This window comes from Nilaparvata lugens, chromosome 1 (assembly GCF_014356525.2).
Source record: "Nilaparvata lugens isolate BPH chromosome 1, ASM1435652v1, whole genome shotgun sequence".
In the NCBI taxonomy this organism is placed as follows: Eukaryota; Metazoa; Arthropoda; class Insecta; order Hemiptera; family Delphacidae; genus Nilaparvata; species Nilaparvata lugens.
In genome coordinates, this window is record NC_052504.1 from 77082219 (window position 1) to 77097653 (window position 15435).

The 15435-nt window shown below is 34.5% G+C and overlaps 2 protein-coding genes across 2 annotated transcripts in view; one reads left to right on the forward strand and one right to left on the reverse strand.

The window, feature by feature from the left end:
* Positions 1 to 6627: 6627 nt before the first annotated feature.
* LOC120348728 overlaps positions 6628 to 15435 on the reverse strand; it is a 35448-nt gene continuing 26640 nt past the window's right edge. Inside the window, exons 2-6 of the mRNA XM_039440442.1 lie at positions 13065 to 13254; positions 10651 to 11018; positions 10266 to 10468; positions 9029 to 9407; positions 6628 to 7316 (exon numbers count right to left, since the gene is read on the reverse strand). Of these exons, the coding sequence (XP_039296376.1) occupies positions 6628 to 7316; positions 9029 to 9407; positions 10266 to 10468; positions 10651 to 11018; positions 13065 to 13254 (1829 nt within the window). The remainder of the gene's footprint in view (positions 7317 to 9028; positions 9408 to 10265; positions 10469 to 10650; positions 11019 to 13064; positions 13255 to 15435) is intronic.
* The window catches only part of LOC120355348 (high mobility group protein I-like), a 30914-nt gene continuing 24834 nt past the window's right edge, over positions 9356 to 15435 (forward strand). The window contains exon 1 of the mRNA XM_039443710.1: positions 9356 to 9663. The gene's annotated coding sequence lies outside the window, so the exon portion shown is untranslated. The remainder of the gene's footprint in view (positions 9664 to 15435) is intronic.

A 15435-nucleotide genomic window follows, 5' to 3' on the forward strand; every position in this document is an offset into this window, starting at 1 on the left:
TGGCCATGAAACAGACCATGATATGCAGTAACCAGGTAACTCCTTGGAACATGGTTTCTCAGTTTCTGTATCAGATATGTTACTTTGGAGAGTCAGTTTCATATCATATCAATTTGCTGGTCCCATGTCAGTGATGTGTCAACCATGAATCCAAGGAGCTTAACCTCAGGCCCACCAAAAGGAGGTAGACCATGCCTTAGGGTGCACAGAACATTCTGTGTCTTCTCTCCATTCATACACAGTCTGTTTGCCCTAAACCATGTGCTCGCCTCCTCCAACAGTTCAGCAGACCTCAGTACAGCCAATTGTGGATCCTCTTCTTGTGCAATGAGAGTTGTATCATCAGCAAACAGCAGGGCTTTTCCATCCATACTGAGGTCATATATGAAAATGAGGAACAGCAGTGAGCCAAGAATTGATCCCTGTGGCACTCCATACTTGACCTGGAGCTCCTGCGATTTGGCACCGCTAATCGTTACAACCTGCCTACGCCGTAAAAGGTACTCCTGCATCGTTTTCATGGCCACTCCTCCAACACCATATCTCACGAGCTTTCCCAGCAAAATCTAATGAAATACGCAATCAAAAGCCTTGGTGAGGTCACAGAGGGTGATGGCAGTTGAGTGGTACTTCTCCATTGCCCCAAGTATGGATTCCACCAGGCGTTGCACAGCTTCAGTCATCGATCTTCCATGGCGAAAACCAAACTGATCCTCCGTGAAGAGCGAATTCTCCTCAAAATGGGCTGAAAGTTGGATAAGCATCACAGACTCCATAATCTTTGCAAAAACAGGGATCAGAGATATAGGTCGATAGTTTGACAACTCTTCCATATCACCCTTTTTGAAGATTGGCACCGTTTTCGAGATCTTCAGTAGGTCAGGAAAAACACCTTGTTCCAGACAGCTGTTAATTAGTCTGCTGAGTGGTACAGTTATAGAAGAGATTACTGCCTTCATGAGAAAAGTAGACATGCCATAGACATCAGGACTCTTCGAGCTCTTGTAGCTCCTCTAGCTGGTTTAATATACAACATAATTTACAACTTTATGTTTATACCAACAAATTGAAACGTTTTGAGATATAAATGTGGGCACTCAACCAACTGACCCAACTCCCATTTGACCCAACCTACCACTAGACCCAATTTTTAAAATAGAGAAAAACCGCGAAACCATTTGACCCAATAGACATCTGACCCAATATACCATTTGTCCCAACTCTATGAATATCAAAAACCAACTGACCCAATTGACATCTGACCCAACCTACCACTTGACCCAACTACTGTGCTGCACTCTGGCAAAACGTCTGCAATGTTCCAGGCTTGGTTACTCTCTACCTACGGTCTACTCTTCAGGTAAAAGTCTAGAAGGCCTTGAAACCAAGCACAACTGTTTTGACAGTTCTTGCTATCTTTGAGGTTAGATTTGTGTTATTTTGTGATTTTGAGGTTAGATCTGTATTATTAAATTTGGATGAGGTTATTAGATTTGGTAAAACCACCATAAAAGCATCTTATCAATCAGTAAATGATTGATGATTATTCAATTTGATATAGGTAACTTTTCACAACTAGATTTTACCTTACTCCAAGTATTGTAGTCTATTGTTGCTATCATAGTTTTTATTAAGTCAGAAAAAAGCTGTTGACAGGTATCCTACAGCCTACGATATAAGTTCTGTAAGACAATGGAATTGAGTTACCGTATTAGAAATAGAAATTGGAAATGAATATTTATGGACATTCCTTATAACCTAGGTTAAAACCTACAACATAAATAATTGTAGAGAATGACTTTGATGGAATCTGCCTTAAAAAATTTCCTCACAAGTTTCTTCCCTCAGTAAATTTGGATAAGTGTTTCTAGAATACATCGATTTAGAGTAGCCTACCTACATAGTTTTATGAATATTTCAGAAGCTATGTTTCTGGTTGTACTATTTATTTACTGAGAAATAAACAATTTGCACAACGAAATTTGTAAAAAAAATCAAATAATCTCCATGATATAGTACCCTACAATTCTCGGTTACCGGTACTTATGAGACTGCATTTCTCAGTTGAGTTATTTATTGAACTGCACTTTAAAAACCTAGAAATTTCAATAAAATATATTAACATTTTATGAGTTAGTCTGTAGGCCTACCGTAATTTATTAGGTAGGCCTACCTATTAATTAATAGTTTCCTCAGAAATGTGATTGAACATTTCCTCAAACAGCACCCTACACTGATGTTTATTCTTCAATTGTAACTATAGGCTAAATAGTTTAAATGATTACAGTAGAGTTTACAAAAAACAAGAGTTGATGAAACAAAAATATAATACTAATATGCTCTAATCTAACAGTCATGGGATTTGTAAAAAATAGCTCAATGGCATTGATAGCACAATTGCATTGCTTGAATTTGATGGTGACCGCAATGTCCAGATCACTATAGTCCACGTGTCCACTTGCGCTGAGAATGAAATTTGGTCGGTTACCCTAGCGATCGAATTTAACTCTGGGCAGGATAACTTCATTTAGGACTAAATGGCAGGAATTCGTTGTCATATACAGAAGTTCAGTGCTCATTTTGGGCCGTTCAGAAAGATATTCTAGCATTAAGAGCAAGAAAGTAACTCTCAGCATGCACTAACTACACTAATTTGTGTAGTGTAATTTAAATTGGAAAAAATGAAAATAAGATAACTTAAACCATTGACTATGGATGTAAGTCAATCATAGTCAATCATACATAGTCAATGCTTACATCCATAGTCAATGCTTAAACTCTCAGAGTAGACTAAATATTGATGTTGTGGAACTTCTCAAAATGAAAGAAACTTCAAGTGGAATTGAATGTTTCAAGTTTCTTTCATTGTGAAAAGAAGATAATAAATGAAACAAAATGACTGTTTATAAAATTAGACAAATTAATGTCAAGTTTATTATAAAATATCAACATAAAAAATAAGAAAGAAGCATATAATTATTTTATTTTTAATCAAATTATAAGAAGTGTGCACATTGAATCATATCATTTTTGCATACGTATAATTTTTGATTGCACATATCATTCTGGATTGCACGTATCATTTTGAATTGCACATATCATTTTCCACTTGCAATCCATTTTTTAAAGATAAACAGATCATACCTAAATAATAATAGTGGAAACATTATTATTACTGTTATTGAAGTAACAGTAGCCTAGAATATTTATGGAAAATTAGGATCATCATTGTTTCCTCAAAAAATTTATTGGGAGAAATTTTATTGTGAGAATATTATTCAGGAAAGTCTTCATAAGAGGACTACTTTCAGCAGGACAAGTGAAAAATATTTCTTACAACCCATACCGGTGAACCCTCTATTACAATCTAGGCCAATAGGCCTTTTTTAGAATGCCAAGAAAATATCTTTTTCAATAAATTAATTGTATTTCAAGTAATAGTTACATGTTTGAACCATTTTTTGTATATTGTTTTTCTACAATTTTTATCTAGCCTACTCTGCCTTGGGACAAACTTTTATGTGCCATGGTTTTTCGATTGTATATCTCAACTCATAGGCCACATAAAGACTTCTGGTTCTTACTAGCTGAATGGTGCCATCCGACGCTACAACTTGAGTAAAATTTCATTGGATTTGGTGTTGATCATTTATTAAATCAAATAAATTAAATTTGAAGTGAGACTAGTTTGTCTATGTGTATTTACGTGTGTATCTATTAGTATTCAAGTGTTTGGCGAATTCCATAACTTTTAATTTCTAAAAGAATGTGTATATCAACTGAACACATGATGAGTATGTGTTTTTTTTTTAATTTGATGTCTTTAAAGTATCTGTATTGATGAAATATTTTCAATTTGTCAACTGTTCTCTTTAGTGTTTTAATTTATTCTCTCATTGTTCAACCTTTCAATTATAAAATTTTCAAATACGTTTTCTGGGATTGATAATTTATCTTTACTTCTGCTTTAATATTGGTTTAGCATAGGGTGACCAAACGTCCCGGGAAACCGGGATTGTCCCGGTTTTTCATGAAAAAATACGGTGTCCAGAAAAATTGTTTCGGGACGCACAAAAGTCCCGGTAATTGGTTTTTAGTTTTACAAAAATTCTAAAATAATTTAAAAAATATTTCGCATGATGAGAAGTTGACAAGTGGCACTTTATGGTTCTTGTATATGGGATATTCAAGCAAGTGGAGCAAGTCATTTTCAGCATTGTCAGTTTTTGATTGAATGATACTGAAAAGAGCGGCAAGCCATAGGAAAATCTTGAGAATACAGTTGCTTTTTTAACAAGAAGCACATTGAAATTGACGATTCTATTCTATCTGATCAGTTCGGAATAATAAAAAATTCAATGAAGAAAATTTTTAAAATAAAAGAAAGCACTATTGTGATGTCATGAAAAATGTGTGAGTTTTATAAAATATTGTGAGATTGTGACAGTCCTCGCCAGCACTCTAGGCTACAAATTTCACTATAATTGTTTGAAATACCAGCCCACAAAGTAAACATAGAAAAAATATTTTCTCTCATGAATTTACAATGGACTGATGGGAGAAACAGAATGAAAGTGGAGTCCCTTGAATCAATCCTGCTCATCCTGTACAATTACAAAAGGACTGTGTACAATTATACAAGATACAACTATGTTTTGAAGGACAAAGACATGAACAAGAAGGCTGGAAGCAGAACAAAATGCTCGTTTCTTCAAGATAAATTCACCCCGTCTACAAGCAGTGTGTAGTTGTAATTAAAAAGAAAAGCATAAAATTTGGGGTTTTTAGTTGCATTAGGCCTACATATTATTAAAAATTACTGGGTAATTCTTGTTATTTTTCCTGGGTGCATAGGGGGTGGGGAGATACATTTTAGGAGGCCCGGTTTTTTCTGGGATTGATTTGGTCACTCTAGTTTAGCAACTAGTTCAACCCAAAAGTCTTTGTGTGGTCTTGGAGATTTTTCTCAAATTTTTAGTTTCAGTAGCTCATAATTTTCAAACAAAAGTGAAAAGATGGAAATAACATTATCATTACGGTATATCTTGACTTCTGCTCTAATTGGTTTAGCGACACTACTTTAACCCCAAAGTCTCTGTGTATCCTAGGATATCATTTTCAAATTTTTAGATATAGCTCATAATTTTTAATCAAAAGTAAAACTAGGCCTATGAAAAAACATTACTTTTTAAAGAAAACTTCATCACTTTCTAAAGTTTACTAGAAAGAAGAAAACACATTAATTCATCACACCATCGGTTAATAGAAATTCTTTCTCTCATACCTCTAAGTTAAGAATTCTACTATAACTCAAACTATTAAAAGTGTTGCTCAAACAAAATTAAGCTTTAGACTATTATTTATAAAGTTGGAATAACTTTGATCAAGGAATACTTTTTAAATTCTCGTTTTGAGTCACACTCTTCATAGTTTGATGTTTGAGTTGTAGCCTATTTGAATACTTTTGCCAATTTTATAAAGCAATTTTCACCCACTTCCCGATAAACTAGAGACTTGAAACTTCCAGAATAGATCAAAATCCGATGACAATGCAACCTTCAATAATTTTCATTATGATAAATTTTGAATTTGAACACTGTATAATTATTGTGAGGACATTGACTGTGTCACTTGTGATTGGTCAGCTCTGTGAAATCCGCTTTACTTTTGCCAAGATTTACATTAAAAAGACACGTGAATCATCAGTTATCTTGATGTGAAAAATTTCCAACAAAAACTTCATCTATGCCACTTTGCTAATGCTATTCCCCATCGAATAATTTTAAAAAATAATAAAAGTAAAGAGACAATTTTGAATTTTGCAAAGTAAGTTACCTCTTAGAAAAAATTGGACAAGTGAACTAATATTCCAAAACTTAGCCTACTGTTAAATCTCAACAGGATTTAAAAGCTTGACAAATCGATGGCGGCTGGCGGGAAATTTTTTTATCTCAGCGTACTATTTTGAAGCTTTTTACACCAATAATGAAATCTATGATTATATTATACTCACACTATGATTATATTATATTCTCTATACTTAAAATCATTCATACATGTAAAACTAAAAAGATAAATAAAATTGAAAAAAATTAAAAACCAATGTTTTTAAATCCGACTTGAAAGGAGAAAATAAATTTTCTGCTCGCCTTTGAATCTTTTCATGTACCGTATTGAACTTATAAATAAAATATATTCTGTCACCAATTTCATTATTATCATAATATGTCTTACACTGAATACCGTATTTATAATAACACATCTCAACAATTCCAAAAACTTCTATAAATCATTAATATGTGTAGCTGATGATCTAGAATGTACATTGTACATATACATGCGCCAAACGTCTTCAGTCTAAGACACATTATGATAATAATAAAATTAATGACAGAATATATTTATAAATTCAATAAAAGTTGGATGAAGAGATTAAAAGATGGGCAGAAATATCAAAAAATCTAATAAAATTTTAAATTCACGTTTACAAATGGCTCTCAAGAGTTGAAACTTGTCGTTTATTGAAATAAAGATGTTTTAAAGGGTAGCCTACTGAGATTGCTATTTCATTAATTAATACCGTAAACTTTGATAATTAGCCATATCCAAAAAAGAAATCTCCACCCTCTACACAGTATCCGATGCCCACATTCTGACGTATTCCGTGCTTGGAATATTGCACAGTGGGCATCTCAAGTCCCGTGGATTATGTTGTCTATTTAGATTAGCACATCGAGTGCACATGCAGATGTGACCGCATGGAATCGCCGCATGGGTTGACTCGAGGTCCAAACAGATGGTGCAGCGGCCGAAATTGTGCCAGTTGTTCATTCCTTGCCCACGCTGTTGAAGACGAGATCGGCCACGAGCACCTCTTAGCTGCTGGCCACGACGACCCCGCGATTGGCCACGGCCGCGAGGTCTTCGTTGCACCAACCTTTCTGGGACTGGCTCGGCAACAGCTGGGACGGCAGCAGCTTCTTCCACAACCACCACCTCTTCCTCGTCCTCCTCCTCATCGACGTCTAGAGTTATCCACTCATCTCTGATGTCAACCTCCAGTTCTTCCGCGAATAATCCCTCGTTTGCTTGTAGAGAGTGGTTGAAAACATCAAACAATGAGTCAGTCTGATGTGAGACTCTTTTTAAAAAGTCAATCAAACTTATTTGTCGTCGAACGAGTAAGTTCATTGAGTCAGCGATTCCGGCCGTAGTTAAACGACCCATCCTCCCGCGATTACGGTTATTCAGGTCGAGGATGTTGTCATTTCTGAGCTGCTTGAAATAGAATTCCTGCTCGATTCGCTGGAGACCTCCTAGAAATTAAATAAATTTATTATTTTTTACACTATTGAATGGTTTCAAGTTTGTATAATTACACATTAAAATCGTTATTTATCTTTCTGCTGCGGATTATGTCCTCTTGAGTGATATACTCCTGCCAAGAACAGAAGAGCCTTTGGCAAGATGGCTGCCAGCGCTGATCAATCAGTGCAGCCAGCAGTCGAAATGAAAATTGTTCTACTCTCACAAACAAAATATTATCAAATATATTTAATAAAATGTATGATATATTCTAAAATGAAATATATTTGTAGTATAAATACAAATACATATTGGCAGTTGCAATGTGTGCTCTGTTGATTCAGCCTCCCGGAATCATAGATCTGGTGCAATATCGGTAGGTTGGCAGAAGTGCTTTTAGACTAGAAATTTTAGATCTGCGCATGCGTACTTATCCCTCCGCCATTTTGCCAAAGGCTCTTCTGTTCTTGGCAGGAGTAGCCTATACTAATAAATTTGAATAATGCTATATATCAGTAGTATTGGATACTTCCGCTACTCATTGACATATTAATAATGTCATGTATTTTTTACTTCTTTATAATATATTTGAATCATACTGGATAAAAAATATTTCATACAATCTTATCAAAGCACAACCCTAGACAGACAACAGGGGTGACGCGTCACCCCAGGCAGGTAACTTATATTTTATGTTGTCATTTTTGTTACATTTGTGTCTGCAGACCTGGGATTTTTTGTATTCTTCTAGTGGACTGTGAACCTGCTTCACATGTATTATAATGCTGTAAGTGTTTTGGAAGTGTGCGAAAAAAATAGCTTAGGGTGACGCGTCAACCCTGTTGTCTGTAGTGTAGCCTATTATAGCTTTTTTCTTACGCGCCTTGATCGAATACCAAGCTTTTCTCCGAATTTGGTTGATATAAACCATCCTGATTTCTGTGCTTAAATTATGCAAGAAATACTCCAACATAATTAGAAAACTAGAGATGAGGTCTCTATGACTCTTATGAGGACTATAATGAACTAATATATGAGAGTATGATTTTTCAGTAAGCTCATCTGGAGATTATGAACCTGAATTCATCCTGTTACCTATTTGAATCCAGTTTCATATCTATAGATTTGAATCTATCATATCTATTCTTACCTATATCATGTTTAATACAATCTTATTCATCATTTCCATTGTATTCCAAGTTTTTTAAATGTTGTTTAAAATTTCAAAAATTCAAATTATTGGTATTTTTATCCATCTCAATCCACTTGCATTTTTTTGGGTAAGATTATTCCAAATTTGTGTAACTTAAATGGCTCTTTGAAAATTATATAATGATTGCTTTCATGAATTCAATGCATATTATCACAATCAATTGGGGGAAAATAGGTATTTCATGAGGTACCTAATGTAGGAAGTTTCAAGTTTGGTGACTCATTGGGATTTGATTTTTTGCTTGAATTTTCCATTGACCAAATTCGATGGAAATTACACAAATGGCACTGAGAATATAAAACTTGAACTATCTAACATGGAAAAACTGTAAAATCGATCAATCTAGTACAAGTTTTATGCATTTTAATTTGGGGTGGTGCGTTACCCCATGTTGTCTGAATGCGTTGCTAGATTCATGTTGTCTGTCTAGGGTTAAAATTGAGAAATCGTTGAGAATCAATTCAATAAAATAGTCGTACAACAACAGTTCTCAAATACAATTTCACTTACCAATGAATTCGAAGATATTCAAGTGTGGCCCAAGAGCCGCCAACAACTTCGCATGGAAGCTTTCCACACAGTTGTTGGTTCTGTTGGGCAGCCGAAAAACACTCAGCCGTTGAGCTCCCACTCTCAATAGCCAATATCTCCTCACATAAGCAAAGACACGCGCTAGTGCTTCGTTGAGCAGGTTCTCCTCTCTGGCGAAACGTTTCACAGCTGCCAGTCCATCAGCAATTGAAAATGGCGGAACCTCATTGCTGTGGATACTACCAGCTTCAGCAGGCAAATGTGGTATCGCCATTATGAGTTTTATAACTCGCTTTAGAGCGGGGTCCTCACGAGTCGCTTGCACGAGACCGTAGCTCACAACTGCTCTCCATATTGACTGGAACATTTACAAAATTATGTGTTGAATTAGGCCTATGTGAATTGACATCATATCAGACTTATTAGATTATAATGATACAGTAATTTTTATTTGACTCAAAATTTTCAAATAAATAAATTTTCTCAAATATATTTCGGCTGTATGTGAAAATTTAATGCGTAGGTACCTACTTTTTAAAATTTATTTCCCTGTGGATTTTAAGAAATTTGAATTTGATCTCAGCTGACTGTTATGGAACACTTCACACACCAAGGTAATTAGATTATACTATGATTATACAGCAGTCTCTATAGTTCATTTGAACGAGATATTATATCATATTTTGAATATTATGCCAAATTAATCAAATTATTGAAAAACCAAGGATGGAATAATGATGAATGATCAAAACTTCAATGTTTAAAATTACAACAACTAATAATATCGTGTTGTTTATCCATTCTTTTTCCATTATTAGCCTAATTATTTGAATTGATTTTAGGAAGCACTTTTGTAATGTAGAAGAAATCTTTTCAGCTACATTTTGTAGTGACGATTGTTTATTGTGTTTGGTCATCAGACTGGTCGACAGAATAGTCTCTTGTACCAGTTTCTGATATAGTCTGTCTATAAGCAAAGAATAGGCTACATTCTGGCAAGATGGAGAAATTACTCCAGCTCGGTTAATATTGGCCCAAAAATCATAAATTTGGTCTCAAATTGTAAGAAACATTCTGATCAACCACTAAGGTGGTTGGAGGAGATGATAGGAGAGGAGGTGTAGAGTGAGTGGGTGTTTGTTATTTTAGTAGGGCGGTTATTTTGAATTGTGCTAATCATTTTGTGGAGTCTTATGAAAGTTATTGAAAAACTTACCTGACAATAATGGAACCAACATCCATGGTGTTGAGTTCCTGGCGATGGCCACACTTGACTGATGGCGTTCATCAGGCCCCTCTCGAAGTCAGTCATTATGTGTTGAATCTCCCAGGTAATGATATTTTCCTTCAAATAACTCAATATTCTCGTGTAGTGTTCCTCTGTTTTGGAATGCATAAGAAAAACGCAACTGGGAATACCTGTAAAAGAGCAATTAATTATGGTAAGTTACGAGTAAACAAATAACTTGTATGATTACGGTACCACATAATTTTGAACATTTCAATAGAAAAAAATGGGATTTGAATACTCTATTATTTTTAACGTTATCCAACATTCAATTCCAAATATTAATTTCTATCCATTATTTCAAGTAGCTTACTCACCACATTCCTGAATAAAATATGAACAGAGAACAGTTGCCGCAATCTCTCTGGTTGTTTGGGCACCACTTTGAAAGTCGCATCCATGAAGATGTGACAAGCTTCTCCCGGATGCTGCCGCATTATTTGAATTGTTCGTCTACTGCCGAAGCCCATGGCAATCGCACATCCCTCCTCGATGAATTCCTCTTCGAGGAGGAACTCTTCAACCCCATCTCTAGTTTTTGCGAGGAGTCCTCGTCCAACTAGCCGCTCCCTTGTCTCCTCCAATGAGTGCGGGGTCCCTGTGGGCTCCACGATCTTCTTGGCCCGCCCCATCGACCTTTGGGCATTTTCTTTTGATAGGTTGCTGGCTGCTTCAGGATGTCTGTAAATAAAGGTGATGGAATATCATTAGCAATTTTCACGCTTAGTTTGTTCATAAGTCAGCAATAATATAATTTGAATTTATTAATCAAATTTAAATTCATAATCATATGAGCAATCAAATATAATTGAAATAAATGTTAAGAGTTATCCACGAACTAATCATATTTATGAGCTGTTGCATTGAAATGCTGCGTTTACCTGGTGTTTATATTATAAAAGTTACATTCTTCTATTGATAAATTGGCAAGCAAATTTTTAATTCACGAATATTAATTCAATAGTTAGGCCTCGGACACGATACGAGCGGCGAGTGGTGAGCGGCATGTTAGGCTAGTTGCACACACATCATATGTTGCGCAGAGACACATAATATGTTTGCCAATCTTCAATCAATCTGGTAAAATTTATAGGGACGACAAAAAACCAGCCTTGTGTGTGTAACTAGCCTAACATGCCGCTCGCCGCTCGTATCGTGTCTGAGGCCTAAATTTTCAAAACAGAGCACACCTGTTCATTATGAACATTCCACAGGATGATGGAAATGAATAATTCATTATATACTTAATTATATAATAATTAATTTCATTTATCTATAAATAGAATTATAATTGATTCTGATTATCCTGTGAAATGTCCATTAAAAGGCAGTAGAGTAGGCTATCATCAGACATAACTTTCCACAGATTAGGCTAATTCAAGAAATTATCCTATCAACTGACAAAATGTAACCAATTCAAATGTACATTAATATTATTAGATACTTTGAAAAGAGGAAAAACACATATAAACTTACATTCTAATTTGGGAAATATTTCGGTGGCTGTGCCACCTTCCTCGGTCCCAGGCAAAGTTTGGGGAATTCGCTCTCAAACTCGCCCCAAACTCTGCCTGGGACCGAGGAAGGTGGCACAGCCACCGAAGTATTATGTGTGTTTTTATTATACACTTTTTATCTAGTTACTCTGGCGAAGAATCTCTAACACGCCATATATTTTTATTATATCTCGGCTCATAGACCACATAGAGAGTTCTGGCTTCTACTAGTTGATTGGTACCATCGGACGCTTCAATTTGAGCAACGTTTTCATTGGATTCGGTGTTAATTAGTTTTTTAATTAAATAAATAAAATTTGAAGTGAGACAATTTGTATGTCTTTATTTACGTGTGTATTTATAAGTGAATCAGGTGTATAAAAGCGAATTCCATCACTTTTAATTTTCAAAAGTATGTGTTTATCAGCTTTACACTTGATAAGTATATAATTTTAATTTTCTGCCTTTCAATTTCAAAGTCTCTGTGTTCTCTAGGACTCGCTTCTGGGTAATTTTGTTAAAAATTAAGAACTCGGTCGTAATTTTCAATGAAAAGTGAAAAGATAATAACAGTAATTTAAAAAATATATAAACACTTTTTTTAATGCACTAAGAAGAAGAAAATAACTTTCTTGATCACACTATTGGTTAAAAGGAATTCTTTCTCTTATACCTCTGATTAAAGTATTCAAATACAACTCAAACGAAAAAAGAGTGGCTCAAAACTAGATTTTTAAAAGTATTTCTTGAGCAAATATTTCAACTTTATAAAGCTTAATTTGTCTTGAGCCACACTTTTTTAGTTTGAGTTGTATTTGAATACTTTATTCAGAGGTATAAGAGAAAGAATTCCTTCTAGCCAATAGTGTGATCGAGAAAGTTATTCTCTTCTTCTTAGTGCATTTAAAAAATTGATTATATATTTTTTTAATTACTGTTATTTCTCTATTTAAAATGTTTTTTTTTCTATTTAATTGTATTTAACATATTGTATTTTAACAAATATCTCAAAGTGACTTTCTGTGATGTGCTTAATATAATAGGTGAGTATCACTTTCAGTCAAACTCAAGTTTCAAGTTTCTAAAAAGATGCTGTATTAAAAGAGTGAGAAATGAACGATGATGAATACAGAACTCGTGCATTACTGGAATATGACATCTTGGTAGCAAAACCCAGTCAACTCTACATCTAGAACGTTTGAACCAAGCAGAAAAACTTTAAGTAATTTACCTAATTGCTTCCTCCTCGAATATTTCGGAGACTCTCGTTCTTTCTGAAGTAGCCCTCTCCTTCAATCGTGACAAAAATTTGTTTTTTGCTGCCCTCAGTTCGTCTGGCTGGTGGTTGTGTAGCGGGCTTGTTTCGGTTGGGATTATTGGCTCATCTATGCCAAGGCGCATCCTCGCTCTCGCTTTGCAGCCTTTTTTTTGCGGACGCACGCCAAGTATTTTTGAAGGACAAAGAAAATAGAATTCGTAGTGATGCAATTTATCGAATAGAAATTCTAGGGGTTGTAATATTACATTTTTCTTCTCACATTGGAATCGAATCTTCAATTCGAGATCTATGGAACTTTATAGTAAATGTCAGAGTTATCAATAGACGGATAAACTTTTTGACGGAGAATTTATTATCGTAAATGTTTGTTGCATTGTTCCATGGTGTCACCGAGGCAGGGTTAACATTACTGGATAAAAGGTTTATTTAAATCGAGATATATATAAAAATTTAAAATAACATTTTCAAAATAAAGTTTTATTGAGAACAGATGTAGAATGTGAATTCTAAACTTATAAGTTATAATTTTTTGATGACGTGTCTGTGGAGATCGATATTGAACAGGGCGTTGTTTTCGTGACTGGCAACTTATGTTTTTTTTCCTGTTCAGCCCCTCTTCTGAAAACATGGCTGGCTGTTGCTTGTGTAATTTTTGTGCTCTGAATTATTGTCTGTTTAAGTGAATTTATTAATGTTTTAAATTGAGTTTTATATAAATTTTTGTGCATAATTTGCTGTTTGTATAGTCAAGCCAATAGCCACTGTGTTTCAACTGTAAACTAGATAAGTATTTTAGTTCGTAGTTACTTGAAATAATTAGGCTTGTAAGTTATTGCTCTTTGTATATTTCTGTGTTTTGCCAAAATTTCATCTGAAGATTATAAGTTAATTTGCTCTGAAAACTGGATTTCTCATTCATAGGCAATAGATCCATTCACAGTTTATCAAGAATCTATTTTATTGGAGCCGACAACTATTCTTAGGTTGATAGGTGTTAAATGCTATTCCAACCGTTTAAGGAAAAATTTGGTAGCATGGCAAATGTTACCCCTGTGGTGGGACCGAATTACAAAATAAATATGTCCCAAATGGTACACCATGAAATCCCTGGTTATAGAAATTATTAGTAGATAGATATCTTGATAGGTTATGAATGGTTTGTTGCTGAGTGGGAAGTCGGTTCAAGAGAGATCAAGTTTTAATGAATCAGTGCATATTACAAAATGGCAAACATTAAAAATGATCTGAATCTTTATAGCATTCTTAACACAAAGGTTTGATAAGCTAGATGCTAGATTTGATGAGCAAAATGCTAAGTTTAATGCTAGATTTGATGAACAAAATGCTAGATTTGATGAACAAAATGCTAGATTTGATGAGCAAAATGCTAAGTTTAATGCTAGGTTTGATGATCTGAAGCAAGAATGTACTAATATAAGACTAGAGCAGGTTAGTATAAACCTTCTATTGAAAAGTGCACATGAAACATTGAAAGATGAAGATGAAGATGAAAACAAATTGAAGCAGGATGATAGTAGTGTTAAGTTACAAGATCAACTCATTCAAGTTTCTGAAAATGTAGGCCTAGTTACTGTTGTTGAAAAAGTCAACCCTAATGAGATAGTAGAATTGAGTAAAGAAGTAGGTAGGGAGTTGTCTTCATTGAAAGTCAACTATCATGAAAGTAATATTGATACATTGAAGGTTAGGAAAACTATAAACAAAGTGAATGATTACATGAGACAGGTTTCTGTGGAGGTTAGGAATAATGTAAACAAAATGAATGTTGCTTTGAGTCAAGTTGATGAGTTCAACTTTCAACTGAGAATTGAAAAGGTGTATGCAATGCATTCTCAAGTGAACATGACTAACTTTTGCAAGCAAAATGGCTTTGTTGAAACAAATGAACCCATGAATAAAATCATGCTATTGAAGAAAACAAAATGCAAAGTTTCCATTGATGTGTTAGTATTCAAAGGTTGTTTCAAGTTGCTTACTTACAAGATGATGACAATGAATCACATGATGAAAGGGTATTCCCCAACACACAATGATTAGGAATCCTGTGTTATGCTGGGATTCAGAATAGCATAATCGCTACACAGTGTATGGTAAGAGTCCATAATTGTGTCTTTTTTCTTTCCTGTAGCCTATTTTCTTGGCCCTTAATCTTTTCAATTTTCGATTCTTTCCTGTCTTTGTGTAATATTCAGTAAATTTCTTCTATGATACATATCTTAACCAATCTTGTCCATAGTCATTTAAATTTATATTTTTCTGAAATAATTTTGGAAGTTGAAATAGTAGCTTATTTTCCTAATCT